Raw genomic sequence first — 24,074 nt, forward strand, 5'->3', positions numbered from 1 at the left:
TCAAATCAAATGGAGAAGAATTCTAAAGGTAGGCCCTTCTATGCTCCTACTTTGAATGTCAAAATCAAAAGATCTCAAATAAATAAAAAATAAACACCAATTAATTTTCTCTATACAACAAGATAAGAGAGATTTGCAATATAAGAGACCCAGAGATGTAAAGCCCATGTTTATTGCTGCGACTTAAATAATGCTCTCAAGTGCAAGATTGTTGTGAAGTAATAACTCAGTAAGTCTGAGGTCGAATCCACAGGAAAAAAGGAATTGACTAGCAAACCACGAGAGAAAATAAGTAAAATGTAAAATTATATTGAAGAGAAATTTTGATAGTTTGGTGAATGTAATTTTGAATAAGAGGAAGTAACAATATATTAAGGCACTACAGTTTAGGGATCCACACACAGCACATCTATTGGTAGTCTTAACGATATTTATATTATAACTCAACTAAAATTTATATGAATGCTGATCTTAGTAAGATGATTTAACAATAAGAACTCACGAATTAATTGTCTAAGTTAGTTTCATGAAATTGATTGATTTTAGGCAAAACAAAATTAGTGAATTAGTAAGTAGAGAATACTAAGCATTTAATGTGCCCAGAGTCTACGATAAATTAAAAAATTATACAGAACTAAATGCTTTTCTAAATGGGTAAATCAATCAAAAACATAACATAAGAACATACCAATAAAAACGGTTGGTTTCACCTCCTGCCTTAGCAAGGCTTCTAGCAAGCCATATAAATAAATAAAATTCTAAAAACTGTAAAGAAACTTTAAAAAAACCTAAATTACATTTTACGGCAGCTCCCCTCTGAATTTTGCCCTAAAAAGCTTTTAAATATGTTAAGGAATTCTATTACAAATTGAATTCTCGTTTGGAGAAAATCCCAGCTTTTCATGCTTCACTTAATTGATGTTTTTGGCCCATTAAAATTCAGAATTCGGACATTTAGTAAACTACAAAGTTGTAGCCCTATAAGTTAACTTTTTAGCCCAACTTAAATCATCTCAAAAGTTATGCCCAAAATACTAACTGGTGCGCAAGTTGGAATCCTAGTCCGAATTAGACTTGGATTTGGTACAAATTTCCTTTGACTCCTTATTCCAATTGGACTCAAATTTAATTGGGTTGTCCTTCTTTAAATTCATTATGGCCATTGTCAAAGTAAAGTCCATTAGCCTTGTTCTTTGCATAAATCTACTTATTTAATTCCATTCTCCTACAAAAAACAAATTCGTGTATCAAAATTCAATTAAGCATGAAATTAATTATTCAACATTATTCCAAAACTAAATATAAAATGCATGAATTAACTCAAAATATGTATAATAATGCTTTATAATAATGATATAGATATGCAAAATTAAGCTATTATCATTTATGAAGGTTATGCAAAAAAAAAAAAAAAGGGAAAGAGAAGCAATTTGAAGATGCTATCATGCAACTTTTTTTCACAATAATGTGAGTGTACAAATGATTTCTTATATTTATAATGAAATTGGTTTAAAAAATATCTTATGAGTTGAGTTTTGAGTGATGGTCCCCTTTAAAGGTCTTTTCAAGATCCTTGCCAAAATTCAAAATGTCTCTAACATAATAGATTGGGTATATATGTTTTTAATTTGAAGGAGGAGAATGGATAATAAGGATGTAGAGACGCGTAATTGTGCAGTAACTAGTTGTTATTGGTGATATTTAAAGTTAGTGGAAATGTCAAAACGATTGTGTTGGGTTGTTTTATTTTTTATTTGCTTAACTCAATGCAGCCTTCCTAATAATGGATTTCTTATTCATGAGAGATTTTACCAGTTGAGTTAACTGGAATCCATATCTATTTTCAAATTAAAAAGAAAAAAAGCTAAAAAAAATTGATTGTATCTTGTGTATCATATGCTTGCTGATATGCACACTTCATAAGATTAAGCTAAGGAATTTTTTTTTAAATTTTTTTTTAAACAAAAAAAAAAAAAAATTGAAAGAAAGAAAGGAGGAAACCCTTAAACCCTTACCCTCAAGATTGAAATTCCCCCATGAAAATGAAAAAAAAAATAATCATTACTCAACAAAAAAGAAAAAAGGAGAGAATTTTTTTTTTGGTTGTTGAGAAAAAAGGAGAGTAAATTAATAAACAGAATGCAAGAGCAAGAGCCCCGGTGGGTTGGCCCATAAAACGTAAAACCCTCGTTGTACGAGACTCTCTATTGGAACTCAGGGAGGAAGGGTAGAGAGGAGAGCGTATGCATTTGAATTGAAATCACACAAGAACAAAAACCAAATCAAAAAGAAAAATGGTGAACAAAGCATGGAGAATAATCCCAAGACCACTACTTGAAACCGTGTTAAACAACCACGCCCAGCATCATCGTGTTCCTCAGCCACTGATCCTCCATGGTCCTCGTGGTGTTGGCAAAACCACTCTCATCCTTGAACGTAACTTAAAAAAACCCACTATATCTCTCTCTCTCTGCATATTCTTTATTTTTGTAAGATTTCTTGCTCTTATTTTTCATTTTTCAGGTCTACTCGGCGAGTGGAACAAAGGTCCTCACCTCACTGGCTATATAGACTTTGCTGAATCCATCGAAGACCACCATCCACAATTCAACAAGTCATTTCCATGGGCCTCATGGTCGAATTGTCCACCACCCACTTTGTCAAGCTGCCGAACCAAGCTCGAACACACCCTTGAATCAATGGTTGAAAAGGGTGTCAAGCTTGGCACCATTAGCTCCCGCCAAATATTCACAACACTCAGCAAATGGCACGGCCTTAACACCGCCCTTCGCCGCGTAATTCAGAGTAACAATGCTGCTTCTAAGTCTGCGGTTGTTGATAAGGCCTCCCCTTCGGTTTTGTGGGATCGGGCAGTTTTCGCGCTATCTGCTCGATGTAATGCCCAAGAGATTGATGGGGTATTGGGTTTGAGTGAGAAATGGAAGGGCTTGTCTATAGAGGAGGCTTCATATTTTAGAGAGGCGTTTCTGTCGCTGAGATTGGCGAAGGAGGTGATTACAGTCCAACATGGGTGGAGGGCTAATGCCATTGCTCATTTGAATCGGACTGGTGGGTTTTCGAGGTCTTTAGCACATTCGTGTACTGATTGGCCGTGTTTGTTGCTCGAGTTGTTGTCACAAGCTGCTGAAATTGATCATTTTCAGGTGATTGACTAAAATATTAGGCACATTCTATTACATAGGCCACCAAATAATTTAACATATAGAAAATCTTCATTAATGCCATTGTCAGTGTGTGCTAATTCTAGGTGTGGTAGGCCTGTAAGCTAAATTGGTCTCTAAGGCAATTTATGATATTCTTTACTCTGTTCATGCTTGACGTGTAACTGTAAAGTTTGTGTGAAAGAGGTTTATGATGGTACATTTGTGTGGTTTTGACTAGTGGCTGGTGCTATTGTGAAGCTCTAATCGATAGACGTTTATGTCTCATATGGGCAGCCCAAGCTGGTTATCAACAATATTGATGTTCTACGCAATGCTACTCTAAATGATGATTCGTCAGTCTCTGCATCAATGTATCATGACAGTCTGATATGGAGAATGATTGCTTTGGGTGCAAATGAGCGGTGCCTGCCCATCATACTTGTTACATCAGATAGGTTAGGTCCATTTCTGTTCAGCTATGCTATTTTTTACTTGCTCTTTAAACCATAAGGCTTAAATTCTTTCATGGCGTGGTAGAAGCATTCTCCCCATTCCTTAATGCTTGTGCTTAAAGATTGATTTAAGGGCCAAATAGTTTGCCAATACATGCATCCATTTTCTTGCTTGCTTACTTCCTATTTGTTTTAACATTCTCTGAGGTTTTTGTAATACATAATATTACTTTTTGAGAATTTTTATTTCCATTTTAGAATTCTAATCCACCAATATGCCTCAGCTACTATTCATACCAAGCCTACCTGGATTTTGGATTTACAGACATATTCATCTCTCGTGAGGTACTTAAACTAAACACTATTAAACTCTGTGTGTGTGTGTGCCTTCTCTTCTCTGATGCATGGAAGAAAAATTATGGGCAGTTCTTTACTGCTTTACCATTTCATATGTGCTACTCTTTAAACTGTCTCTTAATTCTCTCTCTACCCCCCCCAAAAAAAAAAAAAAAATCCCAGTGAAAATGAGTTTCTGGTGCAAGCTTTAGCTTATGAAATTGCTTTAGTGTTGACAACTCAACTTGAAATAGTTCATGATTGTATTCCATGCTATTATTAGAAAAAAAAAAAAGATTGTATTTCATGATGATACAGGAACGGTCATTATTTGGATGCTTTCTCACAGATTGGGACTCCTTATACACATGTACACATGAATGCTCGATATTTTGTTTGTTGTCTGCGTATGTCCTTGTTTATGTGTGCTTCACTTTGGGTTTTGACACTTGATCTGCACTTGTCTTTGTGGGATATTTAGCAATTGACTTTTGTTGTTTGATGATACACACACACACACACACACACACACATGTGCCTTAATGGTTCTTGCTTATGTTACTCATTTCAGTTTTATCCTATCTGCAGATGTTTGGATGGACTCCCCAAGAAGCTAAAATGCATATGGTTACTGATTATTTTAGTCCTTCAGAGGCAAGCAAATTCTGTCTATAGTTCAAGTAACAACATCTCTAGAAAAGAAATATGGGACAAACCTTCCATAGGGGCAAAAAACAAAGAAAGAAAAATAGACTGAAAGTCAATTAGATTTTGCTATCAGAATTTACATTTCCCCTCCACCTCAGCTGTCTTCACCTTATTTTCCTAATTACTGGCAACTTGGTGAATTTTAATCTTTTCTTTTGGTTCTTAGTGCGTTTAAACTTTTATTTTTTATTTTTTATATCAAAATTGCAGTGGACAGTGATTGCTGAGGTACTTGGACCAATCCCTCGACATCTATTTGAGCTTTATGCTCTTAAACAAAGTGATTATTATCAGAAGTAAGAATGATTTTATCTTAGCTTGCCATTTTGTCAGCTAGTAGATATTGATAAGTCATATCCTGCTTTAAGAAATTTTGGGTTCCAGCTATATAGGGAGATTAGCCTTATATGAAAATATTGAGAATCATTGATCATAATTGAAAGTGGACAGTTCAGTGTCATGTTACAGTGTTAAATATGCAAATTAACATCTTTGTGCCTGATATCATTGAGCTTGTCATATTCTTATTTAGCTGATGCTACCTTCTATTAGTTCATTAACCTGTTTATATTCAACTGTAGGGTGATGGGCGACAAGGGTAGTACTTTTGAGGACATTGTAGATGCATATTTAGCATATTTGCAGGTAATTTTCACAAATGAACATAGCTTTGCATCTCATTTCTTTTTGAACCCTAATATTGTATTCTTCTAAGATTTGTTAGTTTTTAATGAATCTTGAAGGGCTACATCTATAGTAATTATTTAACTGACGAGCACAGAGGAAAACATCTTGATGCTTGGCTAAGCTATTTAACATGCTAAATGAATAAAGTTCAACCAATGAAATAAGTTTTGCTGCTTGCACTTACATAAGCTTTTGTTTCTTAAATGGAGTTATTGGCCTCATCTCTATGATCTTAACTTCATAGGTAGATATAGAGTAGGCTTACAGAGTAATGGTGGAATAGTTAAAGCTTACTGTGCAGAACATGATAAGAAAGATTAAGGTTGCAGCTTGCTAAAATTTCAGCTCTAAAATTCAATCTCACTGACACAGGGCAAAGGGGAACGCAATCAAATCTGATCTGGACAGCTTTGGTTGTGAGGATTAAGGGTTAGTTTTTAGTGGGAAAAGGGATGAAAAATAATAAGGATTATGGGGTTTCTAATGGGGAAAAGGAATAGTAGAATTTGGATCCAAATTCTGGTTGCTGTTCCAGTGCTATTCCTAGTAGAACTTGAACTTCCTTAAAACCTAATAAGAGTCTGACTCCTTGGGCTTTTACTTCTAACAACTAAATAACCAGACTTGAATAAAACCCAAAATAATACTTAATGAACCATTAGTATAACCCAAATCTGAAAATTATGAAATTACAAAATTACCCTTGAAACTTAAAAAATAATAATAATTTGAGATTGACTTCTCACGGTCTGCATCACTTACTAACTTGGTGCTGTTTGTCACTCTCACTTATCTAATCCACACTAAAACTATTTTGTGACATAATGAAATGAAACTAATTATTATAGGATAAATTTATTGTGTTTATGCCAAGGCTGTTTAAATAAAATTCGTATGCTTTATCAAATCAAGTGTTGCAGATTTCTATTATCGTACATGTGTATTACTTATGATTTATGCATTTATTCAACTAATAATTATAGGATAAATTCATGGTGTTTGTGCCAAGGCTGTTTAATTCAAATCTGTATGCTTTATCAAATCAAGTGCTGCAGATTTCTGTTATTAATGAGCTGTTATCGTATGGGTATTACTTAGAATTTATGCATTTATTTTCCTGTTCTTGATTACTTTCTTAGTTTCTTTTGAATGGGCATTAAGAGGTGCCTCATTTGTTCATTTTACTTCATTTAAGATTACTGTGGTGAATCCTGCTATGGATAATGCATTGGAACTCCTGAAAAAGTTTGCTGTTGATGCACGGAATGGAAAGATTTCAAAAGATAAATTACGTTTTGGCGCACCTTGGAGGCATCCTCCCAAGACAGATGACCCCACCCAGTGCATGGAGTGGGCAAAGCTTCAACTGATGGATTTTGTTCAGTGTCTGGTCAATACAGAATTTGGGGTAATTTTTCTTTTTTCTTTACACGTAATCTTCTTTTGTTCTTTATCTGAGTGAAACTAGTTATGTTATTAAACCATGGTGACCATTTAGGATTGGAAATTTGCAACCTCTTCTATCTAAATCATGTCATTAGAAAATTTATGTACATGTCAACATGTATATGATCTATTTAATAGGTATTAAAAGGTTCTGGCAAATAGGTTGAAGGGGGTTTTGGGTGCGGTAGTGTTGGAGTCGCAGAACGCCTTCAATTATGGGAGGCAAATCCTGGATTTGGTCCTTATAGGAAATGAATACTTGGATAGTCATATGAAAGCAGGTTGACCAAAAGTGTTGTGTAAACTGGATGTGGAGAAGGTTACAATCACGTTAATTGGGATTTCCTGTTGTATATTTTGGAATATGGATTTGGAGTGAGATGGAGAAAGTGGCTTGCATTTTGTATCTCAACAGTCAAATTCTTGGTGTTGGTGAATGGTACACCTACAGTTTTTTTTCAAAAGTAGCAGGTGTTTACATCAGGGGGATTCACTTTTCCTCTTTTTTGTTTGTGATTGTCATGAAGGCTTTGAGTAGATTGATAACAAGTGTGGTGTCTGAAGGATACTTTAAAGGCTTCACTGTTGATAATTGGAGCAATGAAACAATGATGATCTATTATCTTTTATTTGTGGATGAAACTTTGATTTTTTGTGAGGCTAACTCTACCCAAATCCGTTACTTAGGTGCATCCTTACTTGTGTTGAGGCGGTTTTGGGGTTTAGCATTAATTTGGGCAAGTCTGAGATGGTGATGGTGGGAGAGGTACAAAATATTCAGGGGTTGGCAAATGATCGTGGGTGTAGAATTACATCTCTTCCCATGAAGTGTTTGGGATTACCTTTAGGAGTGCCCTTTAAGGCGAAATCTATTTGGGATCCTATTATTGACAGGATGCAAAGGAGACTAGTTGGTAGGAAGAATTTATCTGACAAAAGAGGGCGGCCTCAAACTCATCAAGAGTATGCTTTCGAGCCTTCCTACTTATTTTTTTCTCTTTTCCCAAATATAGGAGTAGAAAATAGACTGGTAAAAAATTCAAAGAGACTTTCTTTGGGGTGGTATGGGTAATGAATTCAAGTTTCACTAGGTATATTGCAATACATGCTGTCTTCCTTTTATGGACTGCTGCTAGGGGTGGGATTCTCACAATCGATAACCTTGTTAAGAAGAAATTGCCCCTTGTTAACTGGTGTTGTTTATGTCGGAGTGATGAGGAGACTGTGGATCACCTTTTGATCCATTGTAAGTTTGCATCTGCTTTGTGGAGTGAGGTTCTTATTATGTTTGGGGTTCAGTGGGTGATGCCAGACACTATTGTTTCTCTTCTTTTTGCTTGGAGGAATTGGTTGGGAGCTTACTCTTCAAAGGTTTGGAATTTGATACCAGCATGCCTTATGTGGTTAGTTTGGAAGGAACGCAATGCCCGTACTTTTGAGGACACTGAGAGTCCTATAGATAAGTTGAAGACCTTGCTTGCTATGACTTTGTTTGAGTGGTCTCATATTTGGGGGCTTACACATTGTAGTTCCTTGTCTGATTTTCTTATCTCTATTAGTCTTTCCCTATGATTTGATTGTATCTGTTTCAAGGGCAGTGTGTTTACAATCGTAGACACATTGTCCTTTTTCATCAATAAAACTCTTATTATCTATCAAAAAAAAAGAAAAAAAGAAAAGGGAATCAAGAAGGTAATTCTCTTTAATTAAGCCTTGTTGAGGAAGTAGTTGTGGCATTATGAGTGTAAAGAGAAGGCATCCTGGAGGTGGGTTATAGACTTGAAGTATAATTCCGCTTAGTGAGTTTTGGTGTTCCTAGGAGGTTCAGGGATCCTACTGTGCGAGTTTATGGAAATTGATTAGAAGAGGATAGGATAGTTTCACGAGATTTGTTAGATATGATGTTGGGGATGGCTCAAAAGTCAAGTTTTGGCATGACTTGTGGCTGGGGGAGTCTACTCTAAGGAGAGATTTCCAAAGTTGTTTCTTTTTGAAGCTATTGTGGCTAAACTATTTTGACTTGGTTTGGATTTTCTTGGTGTGACAAGAAAGTCAATTTCTTATGATAGAAGTAATTTGATTTTCCTTGTCCACCAAGAAATAGGTATTGAAGCCTTATATATAGATAGTGGTTGGTAACTTTAGCCTAAGAGGTGACATAAGACAAATTGTGGAATTTGTTTGCGTGTGGGGTTGTGTTAGGAATTAAAAGGTGGTTTAATGAGTTATTTGATGGCTATTTGGAAGATGTGGGGTTTTAGGATTTTGATAGGAACAAGAAAGGATTTGATTTGGAGTTAAAAGAAAAAATTAAAAAAAAGAGAGAAATATACGGTGTTCAAGGATTGTATGAACAGTACTAGTGAATAGTAGCATAATACATATGAGAAGATAAGATGAAGAGAAAGGAAAAAAAAAAAACACATGAAGACCAGCATGCCTCAATGATCAAAACACTTAATCTTTTTATTAATCATCTAGCTGTTTTTTAAGTACATTGAACACAAATATATTTAAGGACTCTTTCTTGTACCAGTAGTATTAGAACTTCTGATTCAACTAGTAAATTAAAAACCTAGTAAAAGACTAACATGGACTCAGAGAAAATAAAACTAAGATACTTCAGGTCTCCTAGAAATATCTTAATTCACTTTTTTTGATAGGTAATAATACTTTTATTGAAAAAATTGAACATCATGTTCACGATGGTGAATACTTTGAACAAGAAACAAATACAATATAATCAAGAACTAAAAGAAATAGAGACTAAGAAGTCAAATAAAGAAGTACAGTTCATACACCCCCACTCACGAGCCCCAAATAAACAGAGTACCAAAGAGGAGAATGTTTAGATGATCTAATGTTCTCTCTTTGTCTTCAAAAATACGGGCATTACGTTCCTGCCAAACTAACCACATTAAACCTACCAGGACCATATTCCAAATGGTTGAACGATGCCTTCCAAACCAGTTTCTCTAGATAAAGAAAAAAGAGTTGACTGACCTTGGCATTACCTACTATATCCTAAACACTACAAAAGCTTCACACCATAAGGCTTGAGAAAACTTACAATGAAGAGGAAGGTGATCCATTGATTCCCCATCACAGCAGCATAAACAACACCAATTAGCCAGAGACTGACCTCTCTTAACAAGATTATCAATGGTGAGTATCCTGTCATTAGCTGCTGTCCATAAGAAGAAAGACACCCATTTAGAAATATATTAATTCACAAGGATTGTGAAAATTACAATTTAGCCATTGAATATAAAATTGACCATAACTAGTTAATAGACATGCAAATAAAAAAACTATTTTAACCCTAAGACATATAACTAGATCTTTAAAAGCATCTGACTTCAACTGGACAAATGTGGGCCCATAAATTAAGTCTTGAATAAACAAATTTGCAAAGTAGTAAAAAATCCATCTTCCATGGCTGCATCATTCTCCCTAAGTTGGAAAATACTCAGCATCAAGCTTAAAGTGTTGAAGTATTCAATTGTTGCAAAATTTTCTTGGTTCCTTCAGAATCTTGAGAATAAGCTTTGAATCTTGAAACCATCGTGAACTAGGATAAATTTTTTCCCGCAAGAGTCTTGTCTTAGGATATGTGATCTGATACAAAATTGATGTATGGCATATTGGGGAATTTGTCTGTGTGCTTGTGGTGGGTTTAGGGTTAGAAAAATTTATGGATCTAGGGCTTGGAATTGTTGAAAAAGGGGTTATGGGTTGTGTTGGGAATTAAAAGGTGTTTTGATGAATTATTTGATGCCTATTTGGCAGAAGAAAGTATGTGGGGGGTTTTAAGTTTTTAATAGGTACAAGAAAGGACTTCATTTGAAGTTGTATAGAAGAAGGGAAAGAGAAAAAAACATGGTGTACCATGTACAGGGGCTGTATGAACAATACTAGTGAATAGTAGCACAAAAAAAGAAGAGAAAGGAAGAAAAGGACACATGAAGGCCATCATGCCTCAATGATAAAAAAATTAAATTTTATTAATCATTTCTTTTCTTCTTTGAGTACATTGAGCACTGATATATATATGAAGTCTTTCTTGTGCTAGTGGAATTAAGATTTCTAGTTTGACTTGTAAACTAAAAGTCGAGTAAAAGTTGTGTTTATAAGAGGGTGGGGGAATTTCTATAATTAAGAGCACTCTCTCAAGTATAACTATGTATTTTTTTATTATCACTATTTCCAATTCTTGTTAGTGTTGCAATTCGTATGGAGAAAAGATGTGATTTTCTATGAGGTGGTTAAAATGACGAGTTTAAATTTCATCTGGTTGATTGAAAGATAGTGTGGGAGCCACTGCAATTTGGGGGCTTAGGAGTTCAGAACCTTGTGCGCTTTAATTAGGCATTATTGGGAAAATGGCTTTGGTGATATGCTACGGAAAAGGATTCCCTTTGGAAAACAGTGTTACATACTAGGTATGGCATTGATTGAGGTAACTGGGTGTGCTGGATGGTTAAGGAACCTTATGGCGTCAGATTTTGGAGACATATCTCTACTGGACGGTTATGTTTCTCTTCTTTTATTCAAGTTTGAAGTTGGTGATGTCAATTTGTTTGCTTTTGGGATGATGCTTGGTGTGGGGGAGTGCCTCTTTGTGAGGCACTCCTTACCCATTTCACATTGCACAACACCAAGAGGCCTTGGTAGGGGATCTTATTAGGGGAGTAATGGCAGTTTGCTTTGGGATATCACATTCCTTATGCCTTTTCAGGATTGGGAGTTGGAGGCTTTGCATTCTTTTTTTGCCTTATTTATTCTTGTAAGATTGGTGGTGGTGGGGATGATCAGTTAGGCTGTATTCCCTCAAGGAACAAGGGATGTGAGGTTCTTTCTCATGGCCGCCCACATCCTCTCTGGTAGAAGAGTGTTTAGAGAGCAAAGGCTCCTCCTGAAGTTGCTTCCTTTACATGGACAACTACTAGAGGTAGGATTCTTAATATGTATAATCTTTGTAGGAGAAAGATTTGTGTTGTTTGTGCAAGAAAAGCGGTGACTCTGTGGATCATTTTCTCCATTATGAGTTTACTTCCCAGCTTTGGTCCTGGTGTTTTGTCTTTTTGGTCTCCATTAAACCGTGCTAAGAAGGGTGGTAGACAATGCTGGTTTGCTTCGGGGCCTTTTGGTAGACACCAGAGTGCTGCTGTATGGAATGCAGCTCCTTTGTGCATTATTTGGACCTTTTGGAGAGAATGTAACAATTGCATATTTGAAGGGATTGAGCATTCTTTGTTGGACCTAAAGTTTTATCCTGCTATGCATCTTTTATGATTGGATGGCTATTTGGAGTAGTCACTCTTGTTCTAAATTTATTGAGTTTTCAAATGCTTGTTTTTTCCCATTAAATAAAATACTTACTTCTTTGCTGAGGGTGCTACATTCAAGGATAGGGCAATATGGAACCCTATTCTTGAAAAACTTGAGCAAAGATTAGTGAGTTGGAAATAGTTGTATATTTCAAAGGGAGGTAAGGTTACTTTAATTAAAAGTACTCTCTCAAGTTTGCCAACTTATTTCCTATCCCTCTTCCCTATTTCGTAAATATTGCTAACCATATTGAAAAGGTTCAGAGGGATTTTATATGAAGTGGGATTGATGAGTCCCCTAACTTCCGTTTGGTTAAGTGGGCTCAGATTTGTAACCCATTGAAGTTTGGTGGATTGGGTGTTCGGAATTTGAGAATTTTCAATCAGAAGTTGCTTCCTTTACATGGACAACTACTAGAGGTAGGATTCTTAATATGTATAATCTTTGTAGGAGAAAGATTTGTGTTGTTTGTGCAAGAAAAGCGGTGACTCTGTGGATCATTTTCTCCATTATGAGTTTACTTCCCAGCTTTGGTCCTGGTGTTTTGTCTTTTTGGTCTCCATTAAACCGTGCTAAGAAGGGTGGTAGACAATGCTGGTTTGCTTCGGGGCCTTTTGGTAGACACCAGAGTGCTGCTGTATGGAATGCAGCTCCTTTGTGCATTATTTGGACCTTTTGGAGAGAATGTAACAATTGCATATTTGAAGGGATTGAGCATTCTTTGTTGGACCTAAAGTTTTATCCTGCTATGCATCTTTTATGATTGGATGGCTATTTGGAGTAGTCACTCTTGTTCTAAATTTATTGAGTTTTCAAATGCTTGTTTTTTCCCATTAAATAAAATACTTACTTCTTTGCTGAGGGTGCTACATTCAAGGATAGGGCAATATGGAACCCTATTCTTGAAAAACTTGAGCAAAGATTAGTGAGTTGGAAATAGTTGTATATTTCAAAGGGAGGTAAGGTTACTTTAATTAAAAGTACTCTCTCAAGTTTGCCAACTTATTTCCTATCCCTCTTCACTATTTCGTAAATATTGCTAACCATATTGAAAAGGTTCAGAGGGATTTTATATGAAGTGGGATTGATGAGTCCCCTAACTTCCGTTTGGTTAAGTGGGCTCAGATTTGTAACCCATTGAAGTTTGGTGGATTGGGTGTTCGGAATTTGAGAATTTTCAATCAAGCTTTGTTAGGGAAATGGCCGTGGAGATTTGGAATGGAGACAACTCACCTTTGGAGGCAGGTTATTGACATTAAATATGGGAATGATTGAGATGGCTGGTGTACAAATTACAAAAGGAGTATTGGAACCTAATGGTGTTAGTCTTTCGAGAACCATAAGATAAGGCTGGCCCAAATTTTTCTAAATCCATCCATTTCAAGGTTGGTGTTGGTAATAGAGTTAAATTTTAGCATGGCATCATTTGTGGTTAAATGGGTTGTACTCTTTGAGAGGCTTTTCCAGAACTCTATAGCATTAGCTGTAAAAAGGAGTCTTCTATTGCAAATGTTGTGCTTTTTCCTAACCAAAGTCTTTGTTGAGATCTTCAATTTTCTAGATCTGTCCAAGATTGGGAGTGGAACGTTTAACTAGATTTTTGGACCTAATTTATTCTATGCCTCTTAATGGTGAGGGACATGACAAACTTTGTTGGAAGCCGGCAAAGAATAAGGGTTTTAAAGTGCGAGAGTACTATTTTTCCCTTTCCTTGACTCCTGACACTCTTTTGCCTTGGAAACCTGTGTGGCATTCAAAAATCCCTCCTAGGGTTGCTTATCTCATGGACTGCAGTCTTATGTAAGATTTTGACTCTTGATAACTTATGGAATAAGGGTGTCACAATTGTGGATTGGTGCTGTATGTGTAAAAGGAGTGAGGAATCGGTGAATCATCTTCTTCTTCATTGTCCCATTGCTTTAGAGTTATGGTCTATGGTGTGGGCTTTGTTTGGTCTTCTATGGATTATGCCATAAAGTGTCATTGACTTATTTTCGGCTTGGCAACGTCCTTTCAATAGACATTGATATATAGATTTGTGGAGGGCTATGTTACATTGTGTATTATGGCATATTTGGTGAGAATAGAACACAAGATGCTTTGAGGGAAGAGGACGGTCTATTCTCGAGCTTAAATCTTTCCTTCTTCACTCATTGTTGGATTGGAGTTCAGTTTTTAATTCTTTTCCATGTTCTAATTTTTTAGATATGCTTGATGATCATTGTAATTTAAGAGATTGATTTACTGCTACCCATGTACACCACCGGTGTACCTGGGTATTTTGATTAATAAAATTTCATTATTTATCAAAAAAAGAAAAGAAAAGAAAACCTAAGATACTTAGGATCTCCTAGAAAATTCTAAACTAAACTAAACTATTCTAAATACCATTAATCATAGTTGTTAGTATCATAAGAATATACGATACACAATACGTATTGAATGAAAAATGTACCATATCATAGGTATGTATCGACCATGCTTATGAATCATATGATACATAGATGCATGTCGATGAATTGTATAATATTGTATGAATAGTATCGTATCGGATGATACATAGACCTGTGATTTTAAAGTGAGTTTTGATTCACCACTTTGTCTCTTGCCTACCTATGGATTCAGCTGTTGTTAATTCTGTGCTTTGACTTAAGTCTAACAAGTTATTGGACATTTTTAAACACAAAATTATTAAGCTACTTGATTGAGCACAATGAAATAATATGTTTGTGAGCTTTTTTCTTTCTTTTCTTTTTTCTTCTCTCTTATAGAATCTAGACCGCACATTTGGCATTTCACTTTCATATTTACAAATTTCTTTTCTAATCAGCAATAAAGCATTAAATAAGAATATAAATATATATTTTTGTTTTGTTATTAGTCCTAGAAACTCGAATGACAAGATGATATATATAGAAAAAGTTATTGAAATAGAAGAATAAGAAGTGATAGTAATTGTTGGAGATGATGAAGAACATGCCAGTGAAGAAATGATTTTTTAAGATGATGATAACATTGACTAGGACTATGGAGTTAAAGTTGATTAGGTAAGAGGATGAATATGATTAGAAATAAATTATTATTTTGGTTTATATATTATCATGTATCACCTTTTAGTTGATCAATTTGAATGTGGATGCTATGAATATAATTTTAATTTGATTTATTTAGTTTTAACTTTGTGAAATATTATTACATAAGTAATTAATACATTAGTTATTAGTTACTTATCAAAAGAAAATATATATATTAAATTAGTCATTTATTGAATATGTTCCAAATTTATAATAAATACACCTTTTATATATGAATATGTATAATATTTTTTTTTTATAAATTTTATAAAGTGTTTGTGTATCTTACAATACGACACACAATACAAAAAATAAAAAAATTGATTCACATTTTGACAACTATGCCCTTTGTAGGGATGTTAAGCCCAAAACTCCTAATGTAAATTTATTATAATGGGCCCATAGCCCAAGCCCAGGATAAGGATTATTCTGAATAGGAGTAATTTCCAGCAAAGAAGACTGTGTTAGTAAGAAAAAGGTTAGGTTTTGGTTTCAGAGGCTCAAGGAAGTAGTGGCTGAGGATAATAACTCCTCGGTAGTTTGGAGCCGAGGTCAGAAGAAATAGCTCACTAATGCAGGAAAACCTTCCAGGAGGTTCTGTCGGTATGAATAGCCATCAAAGGGATATTAGACTGAAGGAAGTCCTAAGATATCTTAGGAACAAAGCTGTCATCACCGCATTTAATGTTCTGCAGTTACTTTCCTAGCTGCATTAATGTGGAGAAGACCCTTAAACAGGGTGAAATTGGTTACCCCAAGACATATAAAACCAGAGAGGGTGTCTGATGGGACGGACACTCAAGTGATGGCTCAGATACTTAACAAATGTAGGATCAAGATGCTTAAGAAGAAGATATATAAGGGAGGAGGCCCTTCAGGAAAAGGGGATTGGAAAAATATAAAGGGAAACTCTATAATATTTAGTAACAAAACTTGTAACCGAATTGGAAGATAATATAAGAGAACAGTGCATATTGGAACTTGCCGAGGATCATTTTTCTTCAATATAATCCTATTTCGTTTCATTCTCTTATCGTCTGATTGACTCCAACGTTTGTTTGATCTACAGCCCAGTTCTCCAACCCATTTCTCTATAAATTCATTGTTTTTTGGGCTTTTTGGGCTTAAGCCATTCCATATAGTGGGCTATAAGCTCAAAACAGGTCCTTACAACCTTAATTCACATGGATTGCAAATATTACAATTTCGCACTTGAATATAAAATTGACCATAAATTGATAAACAAAAACTCATATAAAAAATTGTTTAAAAACCCTAGGACACATGTAAGTATATAACTAGATCTTTAAAACCACATGACTTTTACTTTAATTGGATTTCAAACGTGGGTCCCATTAAGTAAGCCTTGAAAAGACGAATTTGCAAGGTAGTAACAAATTAATTTCCCATGGCTACATGAAGAGGTCTTCCCATTTGGAAGAGGAGAAAGAGTCTTTGAAAGAACATGAGTGAGTGTCTTCGACATGTAGTTCGGTAGTTCTTTGGAGGTTGAAAGATACCCATGTGCATGAGTTAATAGTTATGAGTTATCCTATTGTTTGATTGAGAGAGTGCCATTGCATATATTGAGATTTTGGGCTTGTGATAGTGTCAAGTTTGTGAGTACTCAAAGATTGTTTTGGGTGTATTGTAATTTAGTTAGTTTTCAAATGTGAGGTTTTGAGTATATTTGGTTATGTGAAGGTTGTGAGTGTTGTTTGTGGGAGTATGAGTTTTGTTTGTTGTAGTTAGTTACCTGGTTGCAATCCATATTGTTGATGGTGAATTTTGGTTAGCATTGACCACATTAGATATGATGTCTTGTGCGTTGCTTAAATTTTTTTTATTTGTGTGAATGTGATTCCACTAGCTTCCAGTCAATATCAATATTTTAATTTTTTTGTGTAGTGTCAATATCTACAATATTATCATTAGAAATAAATAATAAATATTCTTAGCTTATTGTTGAAGGATGCAGTAAGTTGCACTTTTGATCTGCTGTGCTATCCCTCCATTGTTCTCTGTTGTTTCTTGTTCCTCTTTGTAATTTGTGATTTTTTTTTTTGGTGCAGGTTAATTATCTAGCTGACTGTAGTCTTGAGATCTTTGATGATCCCTCTGCTGTTGCATTGGTAGAGGTACTTGTTTATTGATTTGTTTGTTGAATTCATTGTTTTTGCAGGTTTAAAAAAAAAAAAAAAAAAAAAACTGGTTTTGAAAATTTGAATTTCTGGGCACTGGGCATGTTTTTAAATTTCTTGTGCAAATCCATATTAGTCCAAACTATAAATGTTCAGTTGAACTTTAACTTCTCTCTCAAATTTTTGTGTTACTGAGTTTTTTTCCACTTTCCAATGAATATTTAATTTATATAAAATATTCAAAAACCCTTTGATATGAAAAAGATTAAATTTCCATTTTTACTTCAGATATTCAAGGGGCTGAATTTCATTATAATTGTATATGATATATATTCAGGCTAATCTCTCTACGATTCTGTCTCTGAGACATTTCCAAATAGATGCATTTGGCAAAAGTTGATTCCATGTATTTTTTTTCCCTAGGTTGGTTTGCTCTATGCCCAACGTGATCCATCCTTTATTCGGCCCATATCTAGAGGGATTCAGAGGTGTCTTGTGAGATGGTAAAATATTTTCTTGGTACTGTATGTACTCATAAATGACCATGCCATTGTTATATGCACTTATGCTGGTATCTCGCAGGCTTGTCCAGCAGCGGATGCAAATGAATTTCCAAAATTTGCTTCAGTATCTGTGGCAGCGAATAATACGTGGACGTAGCTATCGTCATTTGATGCTAGAAGCAGGCTATAAATAGAGATTTGGAGTATGTGCAATGTCTAAATAATTCATTGTCATTCAAATATTTTGCCACGATGCATTTTTATTTATTGGCCTACCACACAAGTGGATTATATCCAGCTAAGAAAATACCTGAGTGCATAGACTTGAATGGGTTAGTTAATTCTAAAGTACTGGTTTGGTGGCATTAGAGGCAGTTAAACTCTATTTTTATTTTTTCTATAGTGCACTATATTTTCATATAAATGTAATCATGGAGAAGTTTTGAGCAGTAATGGTCTAGGGGTTGTTATAAATGTTCTTATGTACTTAATTTCCTCTGTTTTTGTGTATGTGTGTGTGTTTTTTGTTTGGTGCGAGGGAGGCAGGGGAACTGTTCTTAGAAACTTGTAGAATGTTTTAATTGATTTCTTAGCTAACCATAAGGGCCTCTTTCATTTCATATTATAGTTGACAATTCTGTACCGTACGTTTCAGGTTTCCTTTGGCAAAGATATGTTCAGTTAGTGAGGCAGGTACCTTTTTCAGATTCACGTTAAAATGTAAGTAATTTTTGGTTATAACTGTTTAATATTCTAATGAATAATGATCAAGTTCATTTGATTCATGCATTTTCTATTCACCAGGAAGGCAATCTGCGTATGTAAGAGCCTTGAAAATCTTGGCTTCTGTTGTATACTTAATTTTGCCGAATTATTTTGTGCATTAGTGGGTATTTAGTGTATTCATCTGATTTTCTAATGAATAATGATCAAGTTTATTTGATTCATGCATTTTCTATTCACCAGGAAGGCAATCTGCGTATGTAAGAGCCTTGAAAATCTTGGCTTCTGTTGTATACTTAATTTTGCCGAATTATTTTGTGCATTAGTGGGTATTTAGTGTATTCATCTGATTTTCTAATGAATAATGATCAAGTTTAAGCCTCAAATAACTTGCAATGGCATGTTCTGACTTTTACATTGAACAGGCTGTTAAACACTAACACTTCTTTTTGTCAGTTTTTATACCATGCAGGCACTGGCAAATCTGCCACGGCTGATTTCTAGCAATTTTGATATACTGTAAGATTTTCCTCCTTGTCCTTGTGCATAAATTTTAGACGTTGCATATGCTCACCAGTGGTGATTCATACCTATTTACATCTAAAGTATAAACCTAAAAGGACGTTTTGTTTGTCTTTGCCCAGCTAATGATGCTTCCCTGTTGTTCAACATACTGACAATGTTTTCCTACCTTTGCTTGTATTTTTATTCTGTAACTGTAGTGTCGAAGTTCACCAGGAAAAGGGTTAAAAATAAAACAGCTGCGTATTAATAAACATCAAATTATAGTAACTAGGTCTCTTGCATAACATTAATTGTAATCTTCAATTCCCTACAAAAGTGGCACCAAGTATATCTGTAACATAAGTTTCCTCATATGTAGGGTGCTCGAAGACAAAGTCTCGTCTTTACAATAGATTGATGAAGACATAAAACTCTTTAAGACTCCATCAACCAATTTACAATTGGCTTTCAGAGATGACCAAGTTTTTAATAAGGTGAGTCTTGTTGTCACTCTTCCTTTAAATTGATCAAGGACCACAAGAAAGAGTTCACTTGAATGTATGTATGACTTGTGCATACATCCTGAGCGTATATATTTATTTCGGTCTCAGGGGGGACTCAGTTTCAAAATTTTGAATGTAACAAGTATTTCCTTGTGAATTGTGAGCCATCTTAGCAGGATTGTTGTTTAATTCATGACTAGACTAGTTTTCCAGACCCAACAAACACTACTTGTCTATGTTAATTGCACAAGCCTTGTATTTGGCTCCTTATTTCATTGCATGTTATAGCTACCATTTGTCAAATTATGAGATATATGCTGATACTCTTGCTTTGGCTTCCATAATGTAATTTAAATAAATATCTAGACTACTAGAGATTTTGTTCTTGCCTCTTGGAAAGCTATTTAGGTGTATTATTAGTAGCAGTAAAATGTTGCACATCTCTAAATAGGAAAATCCGATAGATGAGAAGGAAAAGAAAAATGTCAAACAATATATTCTTCACCCGACAGTGATTACTAGTAGTACTGATTAGTATGTTTTTAATCACCAGGCCATAGTGCCGGGATTTATGGCTTTTTATTTTTGTTTTGACTTTATGGTAGATGCTCGACAGCGAAGAGCATTATTGCATTGATTAGATATTTAAATTTTGACCTTACAACTTTTGCGAGAAATTCGTGGATCACTTTTTTTTTTTTTGCTTCTAAAAGGTGCCCCAATTTTTTGCTTCTATATTTGTCCGATCTTCCATTTCCCTCTGATCATTCACGACTTTTACATCTTGCCAGTAATGGTAATAATAGATAACAATTAAAGGTGAATTGGCTAACTTACAAAGCAGTAGTAAAACAAAGCATCATAATTGCAAGGTACATGAATCACCTAACCTACTCTACTCTACTGTAGTGGTGAGTTGAGGTAAGGTCTATCTATTGGTTGGCGAATGGAGCCACTCTATGCTTACATGCACAATCTCTCTATTCTCTGCAAGTTTAAGCCGTAAAATGTATAGAGTGGCTCATTTTCATATGCGTCGGTCTGGCGTATTGTATAAGATAACATTCTCAGAAGTCAGGACTATAGTCAGTGGTTTGCCACGCACGTCTTCTGAAGTTTGCTCTATAGTCTATACGTAAAAGTGGATATTTCGGCGTCTACAAAGCAAGTCTTTGGCATGGCATGTGCACCTGACTGATTATGCATTACAGCACCATGTGCTCAAGCGGATCAACTAATCATATTGATCACATTACATTTAGATTGGTCCACTCTTAATAGTGAATTTATCATCTCAAAAGCTATCTCATAATAAAAGGATGCATGTTTCTCAAAAAATAAATAAATAGCTTAATGATGCTCGAGACATATTTATTTTTTATGGGGGTTAAACTACCATTGAATAGAAAATTGTTCTAAATTGGGTGAGGGTAAGGGTTCTTTCTACTACATAGTGTCAAACTTAGACTGATTTATCAAACTCAATTATAAAGATGATTTTGTGATATATATCTCATTGAAAAGCTTGTGAAAGTGTGTTATTGTTCCCCCTCCCCGCTTACAGCTCTCTACAAATTAAGATCAAGATTGCAAGCCTATTGACTTAACTTCGAAATCCAATTCTCTAATAAAAAATCCCACAATAATGAATTTAATTCGATATATGTATTTTTGATATCACTATTCAACATTAAGAATTTTAATTTAAAAGGTTTAAAAAAAAAAAAATCAACGTACTTTTAATTTAAAAGTATGTTGATTTGTAAAACACCTTTATTTGCGCAGCAAGCAAGGTAATTTGATAAGACACAACACAAAGCTCTATCATTGAGATTTGAGGGTAAAGAAAAAATGGAGATCCGGATGAAGCCTATACACAAGTTTTGTGTGTTTGTCAAAGTTCAAACACTACCAACACAACTACACAAGGTTATAGGTCAAAGAAATGTCTGTGTTCTCTTCTGCCAGCAAGACCATCATGCTTGCGGGTCCCTTCTTCAATTTTGGTAATGTGGTCCGCGTTGCAGTTTTTCTTCTCTTCTCTTCTCTTCTACCAAAATAAAGCAACATCCTATTCGTTTTCCTTCCAACAACAATTGACAATTGAGTAGATATATCAGTTTTGTTTCTTCCTTGGGCAGTCCTCTCTCATGCTCTTCCAACATCAAAGCTGGCTAAGGCCTTGAAGTATTAGAAGAAGCCACCTCTCGCTTAATTTTCAAGTGAGTGAAATTAAGTACTTGTATTCTTGCTCCATCTTTCGAGAATCTTAAACGGTTTTTGGTGTTTTTATTTCTTATATAGCTTGATGATTCACACTTTGTCTGTCCATTTCTTGTTTTCAGTTGATCATAATATGCTCAAAGAGCTAGAGAGAGAGGGACAGAGAGAATGCTTTCACTCATATTTTTTTCAGCCACGCTTTATCTTTCATTAAATCTTCTATTTAATGTACTTGCACAACACAAAATTCTACTCTGACCACATATCTTCTTTCATGCATCCTGTTCTATTATATATACTTCCTTTTTTGGGGTTTCTTTAATTGATTTTTTTCATTTACTATAGAAATGAGCATAATGGGACATTGTTGCAATATCTACATGCACACATTATTCCTCATCCATATACTTGTTTATCAAAATTATGTTTTTATTAGTTTTAAAATTTAGTTTTCATTTTCTTTAAGAATCAGCATAATTAATAAAGAGAACAAGCACTATTATTAAGCTTGCAGGGAGTTGGGGAGGAAAATAGAACAAAAAAGAAAAAAGAAACAATAAACATAAGTTGGTATTTTGGGAGAAAAGGAGAATGGAGGGCAGAGATCACGGAGGAAGATGGAGAAATCTAAAACAACGGCTAGGATTCAAGGGAATGGGGTGCTGTAGGGCCTCGTGGAGCCCGACTTCTTCAACTTTGGCCATCCTAGAAAACCATCATGAAGAAGAAGAAGGAGAAGAAGAAGAAGAAGAGTTGGATTTGGTGAGCAATGCGAATGTGAATGTGAATGTGAATGATGTTCATCAGGCACCTACTACAGCTACAGGAATGAACCTAGCAATGGCACTAGCGGCTGAGCGTAATTCAAGGGATGAGAATGTCAATGTGGGTCACCCTACTACTCAAGTTAAGACTTTGATGAGATTGATTGAAGAAACAGACGGCGTTGATTGGAGGAAGAAAAGGAGAAAGGACAAAAACAACAACAACAACAACAACATCAACAAGGGACTCGACGACACTAATTCTAATTGGGTGTGCTGCGTCTGCATGGAGAGAAGTAAAGGCGCTGCTTTTATTCCCTGTGGCCATACCTTTTGTAGGGTTTGCTCCAGGGAATTGTGGCTCAACCGAGGCTCTTGTCCTATTTGCAACCGCTCAATCCTCGAAATCCTTGATATTTTTTGAGGTACCATTATTAATTCATTTCTCATTCCTTCCCTTCAATAGTGATAGCCAGGGATAATGCTATTCTTTAGCGCATCTCATGTTTGTGATTTGAAACATACCCCCAAATTTCAAAAAACAGAAGAAAAATTCTCATCTACGTACTATTTGGCAACATTTTCAATCACATGTTATGACTTATGACAACGTGTTTCTCCAACATTCCTCAATAATGTGGAGTAAAATTACAAGTCATTGATGTCCTCACTAATTTTTGGTCTGCTTACGTAAGTATTCTATGATCATGCCGCTGATTATGTGTTAATCAGCTCAAAAACAGAAATACTGCTACTCCACGTGTTTATTATTAATAAAAAGCATTAGTACATCAACTTTGTTAGAGTGCCGAGTCTACAAAAGATTGCATAGGGTACTATACAAGAGTGCTGGGTTGCAAAAGATCCCATACATATTTACTAGATACAAAAGATGGACATTGGTTATATTCTTCTAATTTGCTCTGTTGCTCCCCTATTTGCAATGGATGGACGGTCCAATTTTGACCTAGGAGGATTCTGCAATAAAATATTGAGGAACCTAGTTCTAGTCCTATGACATCATTCGACGTTATAACCATTCATAATCAATATCCAGGTTTATAAATTAAAATCCTAATTCCTATGCTAGGTGTAATTTCTGCCTAACAGCCCATAGTACAGGAAAAGATATGTACACCCCTTTGCTGGGTCACAAGGCTCACAATACCTTTTGTTCTATGTAATGTGTATGAGAAAACTAAAAACAAACAGAAATTTTTGTCTATGTTAAATATGATATAGAAGTCTCTAATTCTCCATATATTCCTTTTCGTTTTCAATATCCCTAGAAATGGCGATGTATTCTTCACACACACAATACGTGAGTAGATCGAATAATTAAGGTTAAAATATTGTTTTCTTCCTTAAACTTTGCACAAAATTTGTTTTTGGTCCCAAAAAGTTTGTTTTTTGGTTCCTAAGTTTTTGCAAAAGTTCCAATTTATATCCTCTTGTTTGCTACAACTAATTTTTATCCCATTAAGGGTGGAACTAGAAATTTAACTTGGGGGCCAA

The 24,074-nt window shown here is 35.0% G+C and overlaps 2 protein-coding genes and 1 long non-coding RNA gene across 3 annotated transcripts; all 3 read left to right on the forward strand.

The window, feature by feature from the left end:
• The first annotated feature begins 2,002 nt into the window (after positions 1-2,002).
• Positions 2,003-19,959, forward strand: LOC112036226 (uncharacterized). Its single transcript, XM_065774645.1, has 14 exons — positions 2,003-2,436; positions 2,524-3,164; positions 3,459-3,619; positions 3,901-3,961; positions 4,541-4,606; positions 4,871-4,956; positions 5,242-5,305; positions 6,543-6,755; positions 17,271-17,336; positions 17,763-17,842; positions 17,922-18,045; positions 18,498-18,562; positions 19,022-19,084; positions 19,449-19,959. Exons 1-11 carry the CDS (start codon positions 2,295-2,297, stop codon positions 18,034-18,036), a joined length of 1,695 nt encoding a protein of 564 aa, XP_065630717.1. The 5' UTR covers positions 2,003-2,294; the 3' UTR covers positions 18,037-18,045; positions 18,498-18,562; positions 19,022-19,084; positions 19,449-19,959.
• A 1,241-nt stretch (positions 19,960-21,200) lies between these two features.
• Positions 21,201-22,527, forward strand: LOC136068025 (uncharacterized). Its single transcript, XR_010629420.1, has 2 exons — positions 21,201-21,794; positions 22,303-22,527. It is a non-coding gene; the product is annotated as an uncharacterized LOC136068025 (long non-coding RNA).
• Positions 22,528-22,635: 108 nt separating this feature from the next.
• Positions 22,636-22,983, forward strand: LOC136068234 (probable E3 ubiquitin-protein ligase LUL4). Its single transcript, XM_065775119.1, has one exon. It carries the CDS (start codon positions 22,636-22,638, stop codon positions 22,981-22,983), a length of 348 nt encoding a protein of 115 aa, XP_065631191.1.
• The last annotated feature ends 1,091 nt before the right edge of the window (positions 22,984-24,074 follow it).

Source organism: Quercus suber, unplaced genomic scaffold, assembly GCF_002906115.3.
Source record: "Quercus suber isolate HL8 unplaced genomic scaffold, Cork oak 2.0 scaffold_7, whole genome shotgun sequence".
In the NCBI taxonomy this organism is placed as follows: domain Eukaryota; kingdom Viridiplantae; phylum Streptophyta; class Magnoliopsida; order Fagales; family Fagaceae; genus Quercus; species Quercus suber.